Below are 22,679 nucleotides of genomic sequence, written 5' to 3'. Positions count from 1 at the left end.
GGCAAATCTGTTGTGCATGTTCTTCAGAAAAGAACAGAATGGTGCTGAGCAGGGAGAGTGGAAGCAGAGCAAGTGCCCTCCTGCTTCCCCTCCCTACTGCCAGGGCAGGGGGAAAAGACACAAAGGATGAAGTGCAGGAAAACCAGGTCAGGCCAGGCTGAGATAAGCACAGGTCTAGCAGTGCAGATGCTCCAGAAGGAGTGGTGCCTAATAATGTTGGTATTGCTTAGCGCTCGTCTCCATTTAGAACTTTGGTGCCGCCCCTCCCTCATTCATTGCAACTTTTTCTGATGTCTTACATGCACCACCTCATCTCTTGCTTATGACTGCATGGGCCACCCCACTGCAACCCCCCTCTCTCTCGATCTGTTTGCAGAGCAAAGCAATGCCTGGATACCAGCTGATATAAGCTGAAAATGTCGTCTTGATGTTGGCTGGAGAAGGCACCAGAGTCACTAACGATTCGCAAACCATTCAGACCCTTTCCTAGGGTCTGACTTTACATTCACTGAAGTAGAAGTAAGACTGTCATTGACCACAGCCATTACTGATTTTATTAACATTACTTAAATTTAAATATTTAATTAGAACAAAACCTCTAATTCTTCTATAATGCATGTCAGATTGAAAACAGCTTGGATTCTACAGTTTCTACTCAAAGAAAAAAAATCAAATTGCTGAGTATGTGACTAATTTATAACGTAGATTTCAATGACTGACTGCTCAGCACAGAAGCAGCAATACAAGGTAACAGCCACGCTAAACATTTAAAGTTCTTCAGGAAATATGTATTTTTAAATGACCGTCTTTGTAAAACAGCTGTACATACTATAAACAGTTTCTAAGGTTCTTGTCTCATTGAGCTGTCACATGAAAACAAGCTATTTGCTTTTTATAGGATGACTGAAAATGGCTTCGTGCTAACAGTTGTTTATAGCAAATTATTATCAACAAATGACTGAGTCTGATTAAAAAATTAGATACATAATTATGTGTGTGTGTGCTGTGTGAGGCTATACACACACACAGAGATTTCAGGGTTTTTGCAGCCTCCAGAATTATAGCCACTTCCTAAATTTGCTATCTCTTGACACGTACAGAGCAACCTGCTGTGCAAAGAACTGGCAACATTTAGAAGAACTGCTACTAATGGTGTCTGAGCAGAGAGCTCCAGTGAGTCCAACACCCACATCCTTTCATAACCTGTTGGCCTAAGTGGCCATTGCCTCTCCCAAAGCCAAGACCCAGAGAATGGACAGTCGGGGATAAAACATACTCATTCCAAACAGCCTGAAGGAGGACTGGGAAAGTACCTTCTCACTCCAAATGCTGCAGAAATAGGTGGATGACTTAGAGGAGTTCCACCAGCTGCCATCACTGGGCTCCCACCTCTGCTTTCTCTTGCAGCGCTGCTCACTAATTCTCCTAGAGGTCTTTTGATCTAATATGGAGACAACCAGAAGAAAAACAGGGCTCACGTCCATCTTCTATTTCCTCCTTGTTCTCTCATCTGCTGGATAGAGGGATGATGGTTGCATCCCCTGCCAACATTCAAGAGCTCTGTAGCTATTGTTTTCCAAACAGCAGCACCTTCAGCCTATCTCTTTCGCTTGATCCTTCCAAGGAAAGAGTGGGGTCTTAAAGACCCTATAATTAAGTCAGTTATATACTCCCACTCAAAACAAACAAACAAAATCTAATATAAGCCAGCAGAAATGGTTTTGGATGCCTCACTCTGTGCTAATTCTCTAATACTGTCTGAGACCGCTTGTCCTTGTATAAGTGATAATGATGTCATAAATGCAGATTAGAACTTCAAGATGTGAATTAGCAATGAGAACCCACCATCCAAAAATAAAAAAATTGCCTGCTTTGCTCATACAATATATTAAAACTCCAAGTCAGGTAAATACAGATAAAGACAGAAAATTAAAATTAAAAAAAAAAAAAATTAAAAAACAAAAAGAATGGTACTTTTTGTCCTAGTAGCTTAAGTCAATGTTAACACTCCTTTCTGGCACAAACGAATCAGAACGCTGGCCCATTTAGTCAAATAAACTGTCACCGAAACTTGCCAGTACCGGATTATTTCAGGATGAAGTGCAAGGGATGTTACCCTCCCCAGATCCCCAAAGAGTATCCTGTTACTGTTTATCCCCATCAGTTCATGGTGAGCTTGTACTCTCTATGCTAAAGGTTTAGATCGCTTCAACGTAAAAACAGTAACATAACTATGGATATTCTAAATTATCATTCTAAATAATGTTTGACCTCAATACTACTTTGTGAACATGTCCTTTGCAGATTAACAATGTATTTGGAAAGAATAACTTCTTCTTCTCCACTTTAAATCATTGGTTTATTTTTTTATTGGAAGTCCCTTTTTCAAAAGGAACAGAGGAACTGTCAATTTATCTTCTTTGTAATACACACACTGTTGTGTGTACCTTTGTCATCCTGAGAATGAATGCAGCAAGAAAAACTTCCTCACATTTCCTATTAGCATGCTTTAAAGCAATTCAGGAAGTTGTCTTTAGAAGTGAAACTTTCAAGAAGGATGTATCAGTTAATGCTAGTTTTTGTTCTCAGGCATTATTACTTCTGGGCACCAACCTAAAACTAGATTCTGTCATCACAGGGGCGAATAAATCGCTAGATCATTACCAGTTTGGCTTAGATTTGAAGCAATAACCTGGCCTATCTACACATGCTAAGCATCTATTGAGAACCTAATAAATAGAATATTTTACTGTTAAAGGACAAGTATTGTGGAATGAAAATGATCACATTTACCTATTACAGCAGAAGCAAAATTCACAACAGATGAAAACAGGTCAGATCAGTTTGGTGCTTTTGCTGCTTTAAGCACTTACATTACAATTGCCTAGCATTTGTGAATAATTAGGTCCCCAATTTCTTGCAGAATCTCATGTCAATTTACACATTCCAGACACTTGAAGTTCATCAGCTCATTTTTCTTTCAAGGTACTAGGTAAGAGACTTCAGCATCTCTCAGGATAAGTTTTTTCTCCTTAGACAGCAGCAGTTAGAAGTGTGTTAATTGCTCCAGCACAAAATTGGGTCAAATAAAATGGAAAACCCTAAAATCTACATCAAGGTATCTTGCACAATACAGCACACTCCTTGCAGTTTATACTCTGCAATAAATGACTTTTGCATTAATGGGAGGATAGAGATGTGGAATAATCACAAGCTCCAGTTACACTGTCCATCTTGCTAGTGCACTCTATACACATACAGATTATTTCCTATAACCTCGTTCACAACACAGATTCACTGAACAAAGTGATTTACACTGGAGGGGGCCTCCACAGGTCAAGTGGCCCAATCTCAGCTAAGGTCATGGACAGATTCCCATCTAAGCATAGGGAAATTCCAGCCCTGTATTCCTCATGCATAAGACTTCTCCACAAGTAGCTTACACGTATACACAGTCCAGGAAAATCTCCACTGATCATCCCTTTCAAGCTATCTTCCTTTTCATAGGATCACTTTTTACAGGATCATTATGCTTCTGGAATATCACTAAGGTACCAGACAGACATTTCTCTAGCATAAACCTGTTGCAAGTGTAAGTAGGTCTCAAAATTTCTCAAGAGATTTAATGCAATGGAAGAGCACGTCTTTATGGTTTGATTACTTACCTTTAAGTTCAATGCCACAAAAATAACCCTTGAGACTAATCAAGACCTTGCCAGAAATGTCTACTCCCTATTTCATGTTTCACCAAAAACTTTAGTCAGCTTGTTCAGAACACAGTGCTACGGTTCTGATTACCATGATTCAATAGTATCAACCTCCCAGATGCTTGGAAGCATAAATTTTACAAAGATTACAGCATTTATTACAGCTGTAATCAATCAGCATACCTTAAATATCAGAGCAATTACATCACACAACTTATCAGCTGAACTGAAATAGGGACAGGAGTTTTATTCAGTTTTACTCCTAGTTGTATTCAACGGATATACAAACGTGAAAGTATCTCGGAATCTTAAAAAGACTCTCAATATTTCATCTGAAAGGTGTATTCCACAGAAGAAAACACAGGTGAAAATGGTTAAGGACATCGACACATTTCCTTATCATAATTAAAAGTAAATTACCACTAGAAAAAAAAACAGTACGTAGGCCCAAGTTCACAGCAGCAGTCCTAGAGGGATGACAGGCATAAAAAAGTAGCAATAGTCAAGCAAATATTATTTCCCCTCTGTCTCCCTTCTAATGCAAAACAGGGGGAGCTACAAATTTGAACACAGATTTATTTTTCCAACTGCTACTTTTAAAAATGGAGTTTCAATTTTTGACTGCATCAGTGCTTTTAAACTGCTTTCTCAAGCAACCCATTTAAACTGGGATGTGCTAAAATGACACTATAAATTAACTTAAACTCAGTATGTGGCTTAGCTAGAGATTCCCTTCCTTGCTCAGGGTAAACAGGAACAAACTGGTGTGGGTGCTGCTGAGAGGGTTTTGGAGATTTGTGATACAGTGTGCTCAGGTGCACAATGCCAGCTTGGTTCATGCTCCAGGACTTAAGCCCATGTTCTATGGGTTTTTCAAAAGCAGGAGTTAGTTTTGGTGCACATTTTCTTTGTGATACAGACTTTGCTAGGTCTTTCTTCAATATTTTCCACTGTTTCTCTTCTAGAAATTTCTGACACAGCTCGTTATCACCAAGACGACAGCCAAAATATTTGGTTGGGATATTTCACTTCTCATGTAAGCCAAAGGTTAACCATTCATTCTAAAACAGCAAGAAGGAATCCAAGTAAGTGCTGGTCAAGTAACCAATAACGCTAGCTCACTTCTTACTCTGTGGGAAAAGATGACAAACGCTTGCTGACCCATGCGAAAGAAGTTCTGCTTCAGGTATCAGCCCTTGGCGAATGCTACAATTCAACAATGACAACATAAAAAAATTGTTCCCCTCCAATTCCTCAAAATGTCAGTACTCACTCACCATCTGAAGCCAGTGTTGCCTTCTCAACAGCCTTAAATAATTCCATCTTTGGAAAACTAGTTTTTATCTAGACAGCCAACTGCTACTAACCTTTCTGTAAATCATGTAAGTAATGGCAAACAGATCTTTTCTGACTAAATTAGTAAACAAGGCTACAATACTTCACATCCCAGAGACAGCATGACCACTGGAATGTATGGACAAAAAACTCCCCTGAAGAAATTAAGTTATGGCAACTGGAAATTTGAAAAGAAGCCCAAATGGCAGTATTAACAATCCGTAATATTATTAGCACTACCTGATCCTGGATCCTAGAAAACCCTCCAAATAAAGTTAACATGTTATATTTTGTTACCAGATAATACTATAGAGAAAAAAAGGTTTTTTACTCCTCAAATGTCTCAAGATAGTTACCTATGGAAAAAATTAAAATATGCCAGCTGTTGCCTCTGTTTCTGGGTTTAAACAAAACATTTATTGTGGACTCTCTTCTTTGCATCATCCTGCTGGTATGTCAGCAGCAAGACACGAAATAACAAACAGAAAGTATCTTAGGCATCTCATAACAAAGCAGGAAGCATCGCTGCCTCACAACAGCAATATTACAAATATAGTAATATTTGTGTATGATGCCACTCAAACCTCTCTGGAAACCATGTTGATCTTTGTAACATTATGCCCAAAAGGTAATGTTTTTGTGAGTGCAGAGGTGGCTCCTGTGCCTCTTCTCTTCAGAAATTCTGGCCACTCAAAACTAAATATGGTTCCAGTTTCCCTACCTGAAGTAATTTCTGCTGCAGTCAGGAACCTATAGCTCATTTGAAAATAGTCACTTCATTGCTAATAACTGCTCTCAAAGAAATGGGAATTCATCAATTCCAAAAGCAAAACACAGATAAAAGAGTGAATGTAGAACATGTCAAGTTCCTCTCAAATGTCTTCTGATCATTACCAATAATATTCAAACCCTTTAACTATTTGTTAGAAGATATATGAAATATCATATATCTTGACATGAAGAACTTGTGTATTAGGCTCTATGTGGTAACTATTAACTTATTTTAACTTATTCTACATAAGAGATCAGATAAAACAGATACTACACAGAGTATGCAAAGGAGCTGAACACTAAGTAAAAGCATGACAAAGCCAACAGAAACCAAAACCACCACAGACTGGTATTTTGCAAAGCGCTTTATTTCCCAGTTCTTTCTGCAATGGCTCATAATCACTATTTTTGTTTGCAAGATCAGAACAAATGTCAGCATACCACCAAAAGTATTAGCCTGTGGTTAATGTCTGTAAGATCTTACCTTACTAGTGATAATTATGCTGGCTGACTCTATGGTATCTTTTGTTACCACCTGTCCACAGTGAAACTTTTCAATTTTGCAGTTATTAGCGAATCTCACTAGTGATCTCTCAGATAATTTTGCAAAGAAGTTCAAAAGTCTGAAATAAAAGGAATGGAGACACTTTTTTCATAGATTGGACTAGCTGAATAAAACCACGTTTCACTATGAAAACATTGATCTTTTTCCAATTGCAACTGATAAACCTTAGGCCACAGCTCCTGAAGATGCTAAATTTGGTTCCAGGGTAGTTTGCCTTTTTTTTTTTTTCTTTCTTTTTCTTTTTTTTAAGATGCCGAATTCGCTTTGCCTGATCCAAGTTCACAAATTTATGGAGTACTGCAGTGCAAAAGTTTTTTAGTAGCTAGGGAGCATGGATAATCATGTATTCTTCCCGAGCAGCTGGTGGCTAAGCAAGCATGGCTGTCCCTGAGAGCTGCAAAATGAGGAATTCCTTTCCCTTTCATAGAACTTCAAGAGAAAAGACAATTGTTATATACATTTCTTCTATGGCCTTGACATAGCCAGGAAAAGTTATGGAATAGATTATACAATAAGTAAACAGTAAGATAATAATCAAAAGTGAGTGATACCATTAGAAGAAATTACTTGATGAAGTTATAATGACAGTGCAATCCTTTCTGAAGCTCATCTAATTTCTTATCAAAGAAGTCTTTTTTATCCACCACAAATAGCTTTGTGTCCTCCATACAGACAACTAACAATTCACCATGTTTAACACAGAATCTTCCTTTCATAGGGAGATGTGCAGAGAGGGGAAGAAATCAAGGATTAATTCAGCTAGTGCTAGGAAGCTATCCATCAATTTTGTATTCCAAACAGTGCCCCTATTAGAAACCATTAAGTGCATCATGTCACCTCGTTCCCTGTCTAGATACCCTTGGTGGCCAATGCCAGATATTTTTGGTAGGCGGTGTAAGAACCCACATACAAAACTTACCTTCTAAGGAAGTTCCCTTCTCATTCAGGAAAATAATCTCTAAAAAGCACAGGAATATAAATCTCATTCCCAAACTCTGCTTATTTCTTTTCCCAAGATTAACAGTACTTTCACCAAAGATGCCACTCACCCCAAGCTTTGCCCCCTTCTGAAGCACAGCTAGATATAATGCCGTGAAGATGCTGCATCCTTAACATCTGGTAGTGTTGTTCTTACAAAGTAGATAAAGTAGAATCTACTGCTGCAGCATCCTCCAAATGATTCTCCTGTGCTCAGACCTGTAAAAATAGGGCTGGTGTTCTTCTCCAGCAGAAATGTAATGGATTAGACCTGTTCCTGAGTTGACTCTGCAGCTGTAACTTACTCTAGTGCAAAGGTGAATAAGCAGAACTTGAAAGGCCTAACCAGAATTCATGCAAAAATGCAACTCCTGAGTCAAACAAGGTGCACTCCTTTCTACACACAGAATGACTTCTTGAAAATTAAAATTTGATCCATTTTGTGTCCTACTTAAAAAATTAAAGGCAATAATGGCTCACAGTGATCAAAGGGAAATCACTAAGTATTTTCCATTGTGACTTGAGTCCAGATATAAATTTCAAGTACTTGATTCAATGTGCAGAAAATTAATTTGATTTATTGTCAATTAAAATAGATTAAAATAGTGAGAAACAAATACAAATTAAGACAGCACCTTGCCCTCATGCTCCCCTCTTTCCCCAGGCTCAACTTCACACTTTCACCCCCAACTCCTCTACCTCCCCCCTGCCTGAAGCAGAGCAGGGCAAAGGGGAATGGGGGGGTTGCAGTCAGTCTGTAACAGCTCCTTTCTATCGCTCCATCCTCCTCACGCTTTTCCCCTGCTCCACCATGGGTCCTCTCCACAGGCTGCAGTCCTTCAGCATAAGCCTGCTTCTGCGTAGCCTCTTTTCGTGGACTGCAGTTTCTTCAGGAAACCTCCACCTGCTCCAGCACGGGGTCCTCTGTGGGCTGCACGGAAATACCAGCTACAGCACCTGAAGCAATTCCTCCTTCTCCTTCTCCTCTGACCTTGATGCTCAGAGGACTGTTTCTTTCACTTTCTTCTTCACTCCTCTCTGATGAGCAGCATTTTGCCCTTTCTTCAATACACTTTCACAGAGGTGCCACCAGCTTCACTGATGAGCTCAGCTGCGTCCTGCAGTGGGTCCACTGCAGAGCTGGCTGGAACCAGCTGTGTCCTCCACAGCGCCACCCACAGCTGGGCACCTGCACCCAATACAGAAGCATAATCTGAAATCTGGAGATTAAGAACTTCCTGACCATCTCCTGTGCTCCCCTTCAAGTGTTGCCCAAAGAGTCATTTGTGGGGTGCACAATGGGCTAGACCCACAGACTGATCTGGATTCAAAACAATATAAGGGGGAGCAGCATAGTTATTTGTACTGATAATTTGCTGGTATATGTAGTGCAAGATGCTGCTCTCATCAGCACAACTTTGCAGTCGTGCTGGCCTGTTTGGAGACACAGGTGCAGGAGTAAAACCTGTGGCACGTGCTTCCTGCAAGAACTTCTGGAGTGAAGGGGGCAGTGGAGTTCACCCCAGTATCTTCCCCTCCTCAAGCAAAACATAACAGCATCTTACATTTCAGTCATGCAAAGAATCAACCTCCAGCACAATAAAGCAGAGAGGAAATTCATCCCCAAGCATGGGAAACTGAGGATGATAGAGCAGTTTTTTAAAAAAAGAAATTTTTGTTTCTGCGCTGCTCTGGGTGGGAGAAAAAGGCAATGGGAGAAAGACAGAAAAGTGGTAGATGAGGAAGTGTTAAAGCAATTCCCCCGCTCCCAAGAAGTGCTGAGTACGAATACAGTGGTAAGAGAAAAAAAAAATATGGGGAAGCCAGTGAGAGGTAATTTTAGGTATTTTGTATTATGTTCAAAGTTGGACATGCACTAGAACCAGACATGAAAAACCTGTGCACCCACCAAATTATTGTGAAGATACCGATTTAAAACTGGTAAAGCCCTCTTTCCACAGATCATCTGTTCTCAGTGGAAGTAAGAAGGTCAAGGTTTCCACTTTCTCCATCTCCTTACACGTACAAAACACTTCAGATGTGATAACAGCTTTGTCAACAGCCAAGAACACGGAGTTGTTACACGAGTTCGCATTCAGAAGATAACTAGTGCACTAAAGATAAAAGCAAATATACATGATTACCATTTTAGCTTTTATTAGATGTGAGCTCAGAACATAAATAGCACCAAAATCAATAATTAAGAAGGTGTATATTAAAAAAAACATTTACCATTTAAATTGAACCACTTCAGCCAGAAGAAACTGTAATCTTGAGCTGTAACTTTGAGAGCTTTCTATCTCCTGCAAGCAGCTTTTTACAAACTTCACTTCCTCTTCTGTTCTAGTCTCTTGCCGATTATCTGGAGTACTCTCAGAGGTAAGTGATCCTGAGGAAACATCCAACACATAGTGAACCAAGAGCTAAAAGTAGGAGCCAAGGAGGAAACACCTGCACACTCCAGAAAACTGAAAATTGCAACCTGTAATAAACATAAATAATTAATTTCCAATTCTCCCTCCTATTTAATTTTAGCTTTAAGAGAAACGTCTGTGAGAAGTTAAATTTATGTCTAAAAGAACAGTGACCTGACAAAGCACAATTCAATTTTTAGCATGATCCTTTAGGAATTAAACACTTTACACTTAGATCTAGGACAGAAGCTATTTTTTAGCCCAAATTCGTGGCTAATTAGCGAAACCACTGTTAAACTGTAAGTTGGGGGGGGAGAGGGAAGAAACTGAGATTTGTTTTCCTCCCACTGCTGACCAGTGTTCCTCTCAAGATGTTTAAGAAAAGGTACCATGTGAGGAGGGTACTATGTGAAGAGCAAGAATGCCTACTTTTACCATTATATTCTTCAGTTGCTTATTCCTTTTACCAGCTGTCAATCCTAACACAGCTTAAATTACAGCATACTTGAAGGTGACTGTTTAGGTGCTCCCAACTCACTTGGATTGTTTATACTGACCATCAAGTTTTCATACAGGGAGACCTCTATCTTCCCTTAAGCTGCAAAGCAGAATTCCATGAGCCATCCTTGAGGAGATAAATACGAACAGCTCTGCATCAGGTAGAAACACAGATGCAGCTCTTCTTGGGAGCCAGAAGAAACTGAAGATTTTTCTTCTGCTCAACAAGTACTGCAGAATACATGGGCACAGCCTCAGAATTTCTCCCTAGCTCAGTTAGAGCTCAGATTAAGACCAAATTCACAGCCGAAAGGCTCTGTCAGTTCTTGAGACTTGACCATTTATGACACCAATCATTCACTAAACCAATGCAAATTCCAAGCACAAAGAAAATTTGTCACATCTAGACTTGACGTGACACAGATACTTAAAATCAAACTATCGTTTGCAAATATTGTTATTGACATGCTGTCAAGTGACCAGGTCAGATTATGCAAATGAAAAGGAAGTGCCCTCATGTGATGGAAGAAGTGGTAAGTAAGGATTCTGGTGTCATCCCTGTGTCCCACCCCTTCCCCTGTGCAAGTCTGGTTCTATAATTGCTGTTCTTTTTTTATGGAAGACCCTGAGCACAGTGATTTGCAGCATAGATGGAAGATCACCTACAGAGGAACGTAAGTGCCAAACCTTTGAGGCTCTGAACACGGTGGTTTTGAAGGACAGTTTGGAATGCTTCCTGTTCTGGATAAAAAGAAAAAAAAAATTGGAAAAGGCTTTGGTTGTTTTAGGTTATCACAGGGTTAGAAGTATAAACTAGCATTTCATCATAAGAAATTTCTGCAGAAATACAACATTATCCACTTTCAGTTAAAGCTTACTCTGTAAAAAGCATGTATCTGAAAGGGCTTCAGACAAAAGCTCTCCACTGTTTCTTTATAAAACAAGCTTTCATTTACTTTAAGAAAATATACACAGACAATACAAAGACTGGGAGGCATCACTGGCCTACAGTTTCAGTATGACATGCAAAGATGGCAATACATGGATAAGTATTCATTAACATACTCGTAAAAACATTGAGATCTGTCCAAACACTAGGCATCTTGTCAAGCAGATCAGAGAGACACAGTAATTTTAATACTTCGGAAAAGGAAGATTTACTTTTATTCTCTATTGAGAAATCCTCTTCCTCCCACCAAAGAATGTGGGCTTTATAGAAGTCATGTCATCAACCTTTAATCTCCTCTGTTCCATTCCTGCAGGTCCTCCCATAAGATCTTACACACTTTCTTCATGATCTCCGTGTCCTTTGCAGGCTTGTACAACTTCTTGAATGGGCAAGCAGAAAGAACAGCTATGTCAGAACACAAAGACAAATCATCACTGTTTCTCAAGGGGTGCATTCAGGACTAGCACAGAGAATCTTAGTCTGGAATGAGGACACTAGGACTGAACTCCTCCCTCTCCCACTGATCTGCCAATACACACATCTCTGTTTCTGGCTCTCCTGCTGCCATTTGATTGCCATACCTAATTACATTTTAAACAGGATCTAGAGACAAAGACTATTCCACAAAGAGCAGAAGCAAGTCTCTGATCTTTCCTGGAACCACCAAACTATCAATAGTTAACCAAAGGATAGAGCTAAAATTTTAACAGTATTTTAGTGGTAGCTTATGCTGTAGAAATCCAAGTACGTTAGAAAAATGACCAAATGGCAGATCCAACAGTATGTAAGTTTTTGCTCTCTAGCTCCTCCATACTGAGGACCCAGAAATTAACTCTTACGAAATCACTATACTACAAACAGATTTTCATCCTCCTATGAGCCTTATCAATCTCTATTAGAAAAAAGATCAGGAGGAGCGAGAAATTTAATTTGCTTAGAACAGCACGCTCTTATTTAAACAGGCAGGCTGTCATTAGCAGAAGCCCAGTACCTGCCAAATGACCAACTGAGCTGCACTGCAGAGAGCTAAGGATAGCAGTAAAAACATGAATTCCAATTATCCACATTAAAAGATCTGATTATATGTACCTTAAAATATTTGCATCATTTAACAAGTGTAATTAAAACTGTGTTAAAGCACTACATGCAAACAACAATATTCATGTCTGCATTTTCTTCCCCGCCCCCCCCCCCCCTAAAATCCCTTACTCATATATCACTTAAAACTATCAAGCATCCAAAGGTAACTTTTTCCATGAAGAGGTTATCACATGCATGCCTTTTGCAAGTTTTCTTCTGTCTAGCACGGGCTAACAGATTACTGATGAGAATTACCCTCACAGCATCCAATGCTCCTTGTTTTCTGTCCAGGGAAGACTCCTTAGGACAAGGACACTCGGTATTTGTCCCCAGAAGGCATTCCAGGCTTTTTAAACCCCTTCTGTACTAGAACAGGATGGGGCCCTAGATGACAAACACCCACTAATACTTTCTGTGATACAGCAGTACTGTTTATGACCACTCCTTTGAAGACTCTCCAGAAAACACATAAAATCACTTCATTTCACATCATTTGTCATGTGCAATGAGACACTAAGGTGCAACAGCTTACATTGGAAAAAACAAACAAACAAACAAATGCACATACACTCCTGTCATATGACGAGATTTTTGCCTTCCCCTCTTCCCCCCAAATCATACCTTAGTTGATGCTTGTTGGATAGACCTGCTGGATAGCTTCTGACCTAAAAAAATCAACACAGCCTGTTTTACACAACGCTTTTTTCATTCATTAATGAGATGCACTGTGGCTGGGAGAAGATAATCATTACTGATGGGATAGGCTCTGAAGTTTATTCCTACAAAAGCTTTGTTCAGAAGGGAAGGGCAGATCAAGGAGAATTTTCTCATCAGAGGTCCACGAAGAGCAGTAACTTTTCACAGCGCCATCCTCAGCTATACCACACTTTCTATCCCTAATGGAACAGATTCTTCCTGCCTAACCTTCTGAGAACGTATCTGTTTGAATAGGCTTAAGGGAGCAAATTGTAAGTTTGCCAACAGACAGACAAGTCAACAGCCAGCTACTATCCACAGCCAGAATCAGGAACTCAAGTGGTATGAAAGAGTCCGGTTTCCCAGTATAAAGCCTTAACAGCTGGCAGAAATTATCCTTTTCTCCTTGTTTTCTGAAATCTTTTCAGTTGCTGTGAATGTAACAAATGTTCTGTGAAATGTGGCTGCCTGATACACATCCAGGTAAGGATGATAAGCCCCAAAGCAAGCAAGGAAAAAACTTAATGAAATTAAAAGGAACATATGGACTGGATCCTGGGGAGACAGGAAGAAAAACTGACAGGAACAAATTTCACCAGTGTTCGCTTGTGCAGTGAACTCACCAGCTGCTTCAACAGCGTAACAGTAAAACATTTGGAATTGGAGGGCCTGAGGGCATGGGACTTGGGTGGAAGCCCTCGTAAGTGTGAAGGAAGAGAGACTTGGGTGGATACTGAGCGTGCTTGAGGTAGACAGAGCTGCAGTCAGAGGGATGAGGAGAGCAGCAAGTTAATTCAGTTGGAAAGAAAAGCTGTATTTTCCTTGGTAACATGTAAAGGAAAAGTCTATGCTCCTGGGTTGAAGGTCCAAGAAGAGCTTCTTCTTCGTATTAGAAGACAAGAATGGGTGCCTCTGGTACTCACCAAAAGTCAAGCAGCTCTGTTGGTTTTGAGGGCAGGACAGGCTTCCCTTTTCTTCCATACCTTTAAATTCCTACCATGAACTCACCCTATCACCTGCTGGGATGGATTCAGGAACTGCACTGAGCCTTTGCGATGGGCTCGCAATCCCTTTCCAGGGCCCCGGAGCTCCCCCCCAGTGCAGCCCCTTCCAGCCCTCCCTGCAGGACCCTTGCTTCTCACACACCTTCAGGACTTTCTTCCACCAGGTCTCCCTGGAGCTGTCCTACTTATTCTCCCTTCATCCCCAGAAACCACTGCTCTCAAGTAGCTCTTGTATTTCTCCCCATGAGCCCCCAAAACCACAACATAGACCATTACTTTAAAAGAAAAAGCAGTTTACATTTGAGTAGGAATATTATACATTAAGTTACTATATAAATATATATATACACACATACATATACAGACATTTGTCTCTAAATTTTGTACAAACTGCAACAATCTTCATACCACATGACCCAGTCTGGATTTTTGAACAGCACGAAAAGGACTCATTAACACTACTGGTTTCCATCCAAGAAGCTGCCAGCCTTGAATGAGAGCTATGGATGTGTGCCCTTTCATGTCTTCTCTACATTTTAGCAAAAAATTATTTTTGCATGCACATACATAAGCGCAGCCCTTCTTGTCAAGCCAACCAATCACTGTTACGGGTAACCAACAACGAGGATAAACTGGAAAATAATTTTTTCATTTACAGTACTGTAGAAGCTCAGGATTTGTAGGTTTGCAAAATAAGCGCTTGAACACAAACCACAAGAAAACAAAGTAAACATCAGAAAAACACCTACAATTCCAACACAAAGCAATAACCAACTACTGTGCACCAAGCTACACAGCTTTCTCTGAAAAACCAGCCCCGAGTATTCTATGCAAACAAATTTAAGTGCATTGAAAGTGGTATTGTTTACTCGTGATTTTTTTTTGTATACATAATAATCTTTTCTGTAAAATTTAGGTGGACATTAGTGAACTAAGGTGTTAAGCTGAATACAGAGACTGGATATGGGTGATGAGTTTGTGTTCCTCCATTAGCAACATGCACAAAACAAATGTAAACATACTCTTTCAAAGAGGAAAGGTTATGCTAAATTAAGAAATAAACACAGTAATGAACTGGAATATGTATTTGGAAGACAAAGAACCAAAATTCTGTGAAAATGTGACTATTGGCTGAAGAAGCATTTCAAATAAAATTTTTTGATGAACAGAATTGCAACTCTCATACCCAGCTTTTAAAAACAACTAATTTTTTACTGCTTCTTTAAATTTCTCCCAACTTTTTGTTCTATTGTTTTCAGGGTAGATTATAAAATTAAATTCACAGCCTGTAATTCAAGATGGACTAAAAGAGTATTTCCTCCAGCTGGGAGCACTAAGCCAAAAATAGAATTACCGTCAGAAATATTGTTCAGCACAGGATGAGACTGTAGCTCATGGTGGGAAGAACAGTGACTGTTACAGAACTGATCTGTTAATGAGGGAACTAAGCAAGAACTGATGGAAATGTAACTTCTCTTTCCTTAAGCTTTTACTCCAACCACAAATGTATTGTCTGCTTTGAAGAGAACTAAAACTGAAATAACCTCTTGCTGGTAATCTTTAGCTGTAATTTATTCTTTTGAGAATAAGCATTCTCAAAAATGAGGAACAATTCTCAAAAAATGAGTAATATTGAGAAAGGTGATGTACTTTGGAATGCATTAGTTTAAACTCTATGAAAAACTGAAGGTGATGGAATCACTGAACACATGAGAATGGAAGGAGGTACCCATTCTGGTATATAGTAACTGAGGTGGAAAAGAAAAGGTGACTGCTGCCCGTGTGCTCCAGAACTATGACTGCAGCAGCGAACACCCGTTTTGGACATATTTTCACAATTAACAACAACAACAACAACAAAAACCCAAAAGGGTGAACTTTGTGGGATATTACCTACCCAGAAATGAGTAAGGCATACCACAAAACAAGTCAGTGTAGAAACTAAATATGAGAGGCTCCAAAGAACTGGAGATTCTCTATGCACTTGCATGATAAAATATTCACTCTTATTTAATAAGAGCATGATCCTGTTGGAAAATTCTAATTTAAGCTAACCCACAAACATTAGCTTTAAATGAACAGCATTAACAGTGTTAGTTAACCTCACAGAAGTTAATATATTTTAAGGTAAGACTAAGATATAGCACCTACCTAACAGATGCTGCATGTAAAGGTATTAGGAACCCAAGTTCAATGTGAGACTTTTGAAAGTTTTAGCTTTAAATACTCAAAAGAAAATTAAAAATTAATTTCAAATGGCCACTATTTAGATGATGTTTGTGAATGCCTTGAATGTATGCTAACAAATTTAACAACTTAAAAATTCTAATCTTCATGTTCATATAATATTCCTAACACTTTCTCCTCTACAAAAATGAACTAATCTTTTTCCTGGTTTGGTTTGGTTGTTTTCCTTTTTTTTTTTTTTTTTTTTTCTTTTTTTTAAGTCTGAAAAAGAGAAAGTCCTCAGATTGCATTCTTGTACAGCATGCAGAAAAAAATATCTAATTTTATGATCAAGTTCTCACCCACTTAGTAGCAACTAATAACAGAACTGCTGATATTGCTGTATACAAAATACTCTGAATGTTGCTCTAAGAATTCAACATTTGAAACAAACAATGTCATGTTCAACTTGATATCTATGTTGGCATCAGTTTCATTTCATTTACTGCTTTAAATGGATGCCAAGTTATTTGTAGGCGTATTTTTTTTCCTTAAAAAAACATGTCTGTCACAGATTACACAACTCAGTGCTTGTCACTTATTATGGCTCTCAGTGCTTCTCACTTATTATGGCTTTGGCTTAAATATTGCTAAAACATATTTCTTTATCATATTTAGTTTTTTAAAGATTCCTGGTAATTATTTTAAGTAATACAGACCACTTCAGTCTTAGAAGCTACCACCATTGAAAAAGATGAGGTTTTTTTCTGAATGTTATAGTGAGAGCACACTTGCACATATTGCTTGGATTTATATTACTTGCTTTGTTTTCTTGGGCCTCTCTTCGTTAGTAATGTATCCATAAGCCCTAAATCATGAACAGCAGCAGGCTAAATCATATTTATCTGAGCTGACAGCATAAGTGCATAAAGCAAAAGGTAGATAAGCTGAAATGGCAGCATCAATCATTTTCCATGAGACAAGACAACTGGTTTTAGTTGTTATGACCAACTGCTAATATAGTACACCACTGCAAAGGCTGCATGCAGCAATGAACCTCATTATAAAGCCAGAACATAAGTTTAAAGATGTCAAAGCTGAAAACATTCACCGTTAAAATTCACACACCTTTCTTCATCATACAACCTTATGTTCACCTGGCAACCTCACCTTTCTCCTCTCCTTGATCTTCACACCATTAACATTATGATCAGGTCAAAGCTGCATTTTCTTAAGCATCCGTGTCCTTCATCACTTTGAAATTTAGCATCTTGGACCTTCATTTTGTCACAACCATTGCTGTATTGATACACTTTGCTGTTGGATTTTGTGGTCTTGGAGTTGGCAGATTCTATGGTCTCTATAGTGCCGTAACAGTCGAGGGTCTCAAGGAGAAAAGCAAACCCAGCATTGTGATCCGCATTCTAAAGCTAAGGAATTAAACTGCAGAAGACCTTCAGAAATGTCGACCAAAATGGGCCATTTGGATACCATCCAAATTACTCAAAACTTGAAACAGAAGAGAAAGGTGGCGTTCCACAGGGCAATTGAATGACCCGGAATTGGCAGTGAGCCACATCAGTCACGAATCAAAACAGCTGTCTGTCAGAACTAGTGTAAAATATGCCTAGTCTGAATGTCACAATACAGCTTAAAAAGAATGGCGTTACTTTGAGAGCACCTGCCTTTCCTTCCAAGACATTTAGAGTTCTCCGATTTGAAAAATCCTTTCAGGCTTCAAAGATTTAAATAGGTGAGGAACTATGGCAGTCTCTGATTTTATCTGGCTCCGCAGACAATGCTTTTTCTCTTGGTTCTTGTTTAACTTGGCTCACACAGATAACACCCTCTGTATTTTCTTCAGCTTAAAACACAAAACAAAAATCAAACATTGAAGTTCACACTCCACTGATAACCCTTCAGCCCCAATAACTGTATGCATTTAAAAGAAAAATATTACAGGAACTCAAGCTAATAGGTAAGGCATTTGTGAAGTTAACTGCTATTTAGTTTGACAGCCAGTTATGTCATTCTACTGTGCTATAAGACATTGCAAGTTGACATGAATTTACTGCAGTAAGGGCCCCCTCAAGTAAAAATATTTAAATCATTTTATTAAAAAAATAATATGTTTGGAGAGATAAAATTACGCTCACACAAAATGTCTTTCCTCTTTCCCGTGGAAAAATGAAGCTACCATCTTTTTTTTTTCCCCAGGCGAAAGAGGAATGGAGGTGCTATTGCCGAAAAAAATTAATTCTAAAGCATGCTGATTTAGAGAATGACTTACACTTCAGGCATGATTGGCCACTTCTCAATGACTGCACATACATTTTCAGCAGGAAATAGCTTATTCTTAAGTTAGCACTTGGGTAAGAGAAAATCCAGAATGTACAGAATAATTTTAACCAAGTGCACATGTGCGTAAGCGTATGCACACACACAGGAGAAAAAAATATCTTGATATACACACTGCCTGAACTGCTAGAGTTCAAGTATATGGTGTTTCCTCCAAATAAGCTCTGCAACATTATTCTCTCTTCAGTCTAGACTGTTTTTTGTCCTCCTCCTCTCCAGACAAAGAACTTGCCTCTTGAAAAAAAAAAAAGTATCTGTGCATTTTATAGGCAACTCCTCCATATAACTTAGGAATGGCACCAATATTCTCATAATTTCCAAATTCAGGCTGGTGATGATAAACTGAGACCTTGAGCAGAAAAAAAAAGGAAATCCCAAAGGAACAGTGAGTTTAGTCCTTGCAGTTATAGAATTTTATATTTGACTACAATTCTATTGCGTAAAATAGTATTTCTTTAAAAATTCACTTACAAAACTCATCACTTCCAAAAATTTTTGAGCAGCATCAATATCTAGATTGAACAAATGGGTTAAACAACTGAATGGAGGAGGCGCATTTGATAACCTCTCTGAAATTCTTTTACCCTGAATGAAAACAGAATTTCTCAGGAGATTAGTCAATTTCAATTATAAAAAGGAAAAACAACCAGTTACACAGACATTTAAGTACAGCAGGCAGAAAACCCCTTAAATTTAACTTTGACAGTATCATCACAGTAAAATATCCCAATATTACTTTAACACGTATGAATTTCAGTATATTTCCTCATGTACCCTTTATTTTCTTTTTATTTCTTCATGTAGTCTTATCTTTCCATTTTCAGAATATTACAGAATTTAGTACAAATTACATTTTGCTGACCTGCAAAAGTCATCAGGACATATGGAGATAATTATCACTATGGCATTACAAAGGTGTAGGCTATGATCTAGCACACCTTTACCTAGATGTTGCTGCAAAACTACTCAGGAGTCATCTTTTTAGAAGTCATAGATGACAAGAAAAGATAATATAATACAGAAATAATAAAGCATTGCACAGCTAACATTTCAGACTCTCGGGAAAGTCAAAAGGATATGCTGCACTGATCTATATATGCCCCATATCTAAGAGGTTTTCTTCACCAAGAATTAGAAATCATTCTTTGAGAATGCAATCCTTCATTCTCAATCAGGTTCCATGCTTGAGAATTCAAAGACTGTATCTATATTTGATAACACCAGTTTTAAGGAGCCTTCTATTTTGATAGAGGGAAAGTTATTTATGGTGCTTATTAAGTATTTTTTAAAAAGTAATTTCAAACAGAAGTTTGAAATTCCAAGCAATTACATGCAACTCCAACTGATTACTGCTAAAGCATATTGATGGCTACACGATCCTAGCAAAAGTTTATTAAAAAAAATTCAGAAATCTGCTGGGCTGGTGCAAAGAAAGAAGTCATCAAAACCCCCACATTTCTTTCCAAAGAGTTCTAACTAGATTCAATATTGGTTATTTTCTATTCTTAATTTTCCTTTAAAAAAATTATTTTAAAGATCATAATTTTAGTTAAATATTGGGATTTTTGGCAAAAAGATTGTGTTTATCAAATAAGTTGGTATGTGGTCAAAGAAAGTGATAAGTAGTTTAACTAAGAAGTCATCATTTAACAGCAAAAACTCAGTTTGGTGGTTTTTTTGTTTTGTTTTGTTTTTTTTTCTTTTACAGTCAGCTTGTTTTCACCGTAAAAACTAATTAGAATCAGCTGAAAGAAGTCTACGCTGGAGTTCCCCATTTATCAACACATTTCTCTCCTTTCTTCAAGACACACAGAACAAAATCCACCGTATTTTCTATATTTACATATTATTGGAAAGACTGCAACTTACTAAGTGCTGGATGGCTGTCCACAATCCGTACTGGAATAGTCTGTACATCTCCCAAGAGAATCTGATGGACTCCTCCTTCTAGGCTTCTGGAGTCATCTACCCCTCCAACTGCTACCAACTGGCCCATGGTGACCAGACTCTGATCAGAGCCAGGTGGAGTCCCAAAAGCAGAGGCAGCAGCGCTATGCTGTGTTAGGCTAGCCCCCGCTTGCAGACTGTGTCCTTGACTAAGTACTAAAGAATGGTTGGTTATTGCACTCCCTATGGAATCCAGGAGACTTGCAGGGCTGGGAGGGGAATGGTTATTTACAGCTATCAGGGCTGTTGATCCATTTGTGGAGGTAAGAGTTGACTGCAGCTGTAATCCCTGTGAAAGAGAATGCAGAAATACGAACATACCCGTATTTACAGCAGGAGGAATTTGCATTTAGCGGCATGTATTTTGCAATGCTGGAACTGGATAGCTTCTGACTTCCTATACATCATCTCTTTTGAACAGTCAATCCCAGCAACCCTAAGCTAAAGTTGCATTAGAAAACAATTAGGACAATGGTATCCAGCAGCACCTAGAAGACTGCGTAATGACCATAAAGCTCTAATTTTGAATTGACACTCAGTGTCAAATCATTCTCCGATACTGCCCATTCCCACAAGAGGTGAGCACTAAAAGCTAAGCACACTGCTTTAAAGAAAAAAAAAAAAAAAAAAAAAAAAAGAGTGAGGTGGAGCCAGGCTATCTCCAGAAAAAGAGGAAAACGGCAAGTAGAACAGCACCTTACTGCAGACTCTATTTCTAGGGAAGAGATCATGTATTTTATCAGGGTTTAGGAAGTATGAAGGTAGCTTTTCAAAGAAGTAGTTAGGGAAGAAGGCTAAGAGAGTCAGCTTTGAAGGGAGATGAGCTTTAGAAGAAGCTCTTTTAGCATGACATTCTTACCCCACTCTTCAGCCTTTCAACCTGGAAGTGCACAGATCTAAGCTGGGAGCAGTTTTAGGATTTTAACATATTTTCTTAAGAGGCTGGAGGAGGATTTTAAAAGAATAATTAAGTCTGACTTATGTCCCCTCAGTTTTGCAACATTTTCATTATGAAATGACTGGGCCATGTGGCAAATGAATAGATGCTTGGTTTGAGGCAGAAGCCCACCACCTTTATCTTCTTGGGTTGGCCTTCATAAGAGACCCTAACTTCAAAGTGTCAAAAGATGGCAGTGGGATCCCCTGCACCACAGTTATATGCTAAATGTGACATGCAAAAGAGGCCAAAGTAAGAGTTGACAGCTATTTAAAAGTCCATGCTACCTAGCCAGTATTTGGGATCATTAGCTGAGAGGGAACTTGCTGTTATCAGCTTGCCTTCAGCATTCCCAGCGCAGAACATTTGATGTTCTGTAAACGACTTGACTGTACCTGAAGTTGTGCAAATATCTTGGGCTGAAGTGAAGAGAGCGAAGACAACAGTTGAGCTGTTTCTGGTGGCAAGGACTCCCCGCTCTGGCTGGATTCTGCTTTGGTGACGACTGACTCCCCTGCTGAGCTCCCTACAGTGCCACAGAGAGGATGCAGACAGTTACGACAAATTTCTTCTTCCCATTTAAAAGCCTCCCCTGCGAACTGAACAAACCCCTTCAATCTCAATATAGACATATAAAAGACATGTATCTACATATGTGCTGTTCTCTTTGCAGAATAACTTGGAGGCTAAAGAAAAAAGGCTGAGCACGAGAAAAAGACAATACTGTAGGAAGATTGTATGTGCCTATTCAGAGTAAAAAAGGAAGCACCAATAAATTTTTTTTGGAGAGCAAATTAATTGCAACCTACCCTGTGCTTTGAATTTCTAGTTATAACATAAAAGCTGAAACATTCCTATCAAAGCAGCAATCAAATAATTTCACAATACATACATCTCAGTACAGGGTCAATAATGGCTCAATAACAGACAAGCATCAAAAGAAAGTGTTGTCTTCCAAAATAAAAATCTACATAGGAAATCCTCTAAGTCTCACCACTCCCTTCCAAACATCTTTGTGGAATTAGGATAACTTCTATGCAATATCACACCAAATGTCCATTTATCTGGAGGCCTTTCAGCCTACAGATTACATCATATCCTCAAAATTCTTATTTAATGCAAGAATGACATTTCCTGAAGACTTGTAAAAATTGAGATTCACTTGTAGCAATTTCTGCAAGAAAACTTCCCATGGGATCATTCTATTTCCTGTTTGAGCCACCCAGAACATTGTGGATAAGATTTATCCAGACACAAGTAGACATGGCTTAGCC

At 38.8% G+C, this 22,679-nt stretch overlaps 1 protein-coding gene across 5 annotated transcripts in view; it reads right to left on the bottom strand.

The window, feature by feature from the left end:
- Nucleotides 1–7,808: 7,808 nt before the first annotated feature.
- The window catches only part of CARF (calcium responsive transcription factor), a 35,718-nt gene continuing 20,847 nt past the window's right edge, over nt 7,809–22,679 (bottom strand). For 2 of the 5 annotated variants that reach the window (XM_082313747.1, XM_082313748.1), the window contains exons 12-20: nt 21,801–21,931; nt 20,391–20,757; nt 17,334–18,027; nt 12,919–12,962; nt 11,430–11,596; nt 10,956–11,009; nt 9,589–9,745; nt 9,266–9,470; nt 7,809–8,545 (exon numbers count right to left, since the gene is read on the bottom strand). In XM_082313747.1, coding sequence (XP_082169873.1) covers nt 17,909–18,027; nt 20,391–20,757; nt 21,801–21,931 — 617 coding nt within the window. In that variant the 3' untranslated portion in view covers nt 7,809–8,545; nt 9,266–9,470; nt 9,589–9,745; ... (2 more) ...; nt 12,919–12,962; nt 17,334–17,908. Of the gene's footprint in view, nt 8,546–9,265; nt 9,471–9,588; nt 9,746–10,955; nt 11,010–11,429; nt 11,623–12,918; nt 12,963–17,333; nt 18,028–20,390; nt 20,758–21,800; nt 21,932–22,679 lie in introns of all 5 variants that reach the window. The other 3 variants (XM_082313749.1, XM_082313750.1, XM_082313751.1) reach the window with 3 other exon arrangements.

Source organism: Platalea leucorodia (assembly GCF_965183815.1).
Source record: "Platalea leucorodia genome assembly, chromosome: 5".
Taxonomy (NCBI): domain Eukaryota; kingdom Metazoa; phylum Chordata; class Aves; order Pelecaniformes; family Threskiornithidae; genus Platalea; species Platalea leucorodia.
The sequence above is the reverse complement of the archived record's forward strand: the minus strand, read 5'-3'. Positions and strand labels throughout refer to the sequence as shown.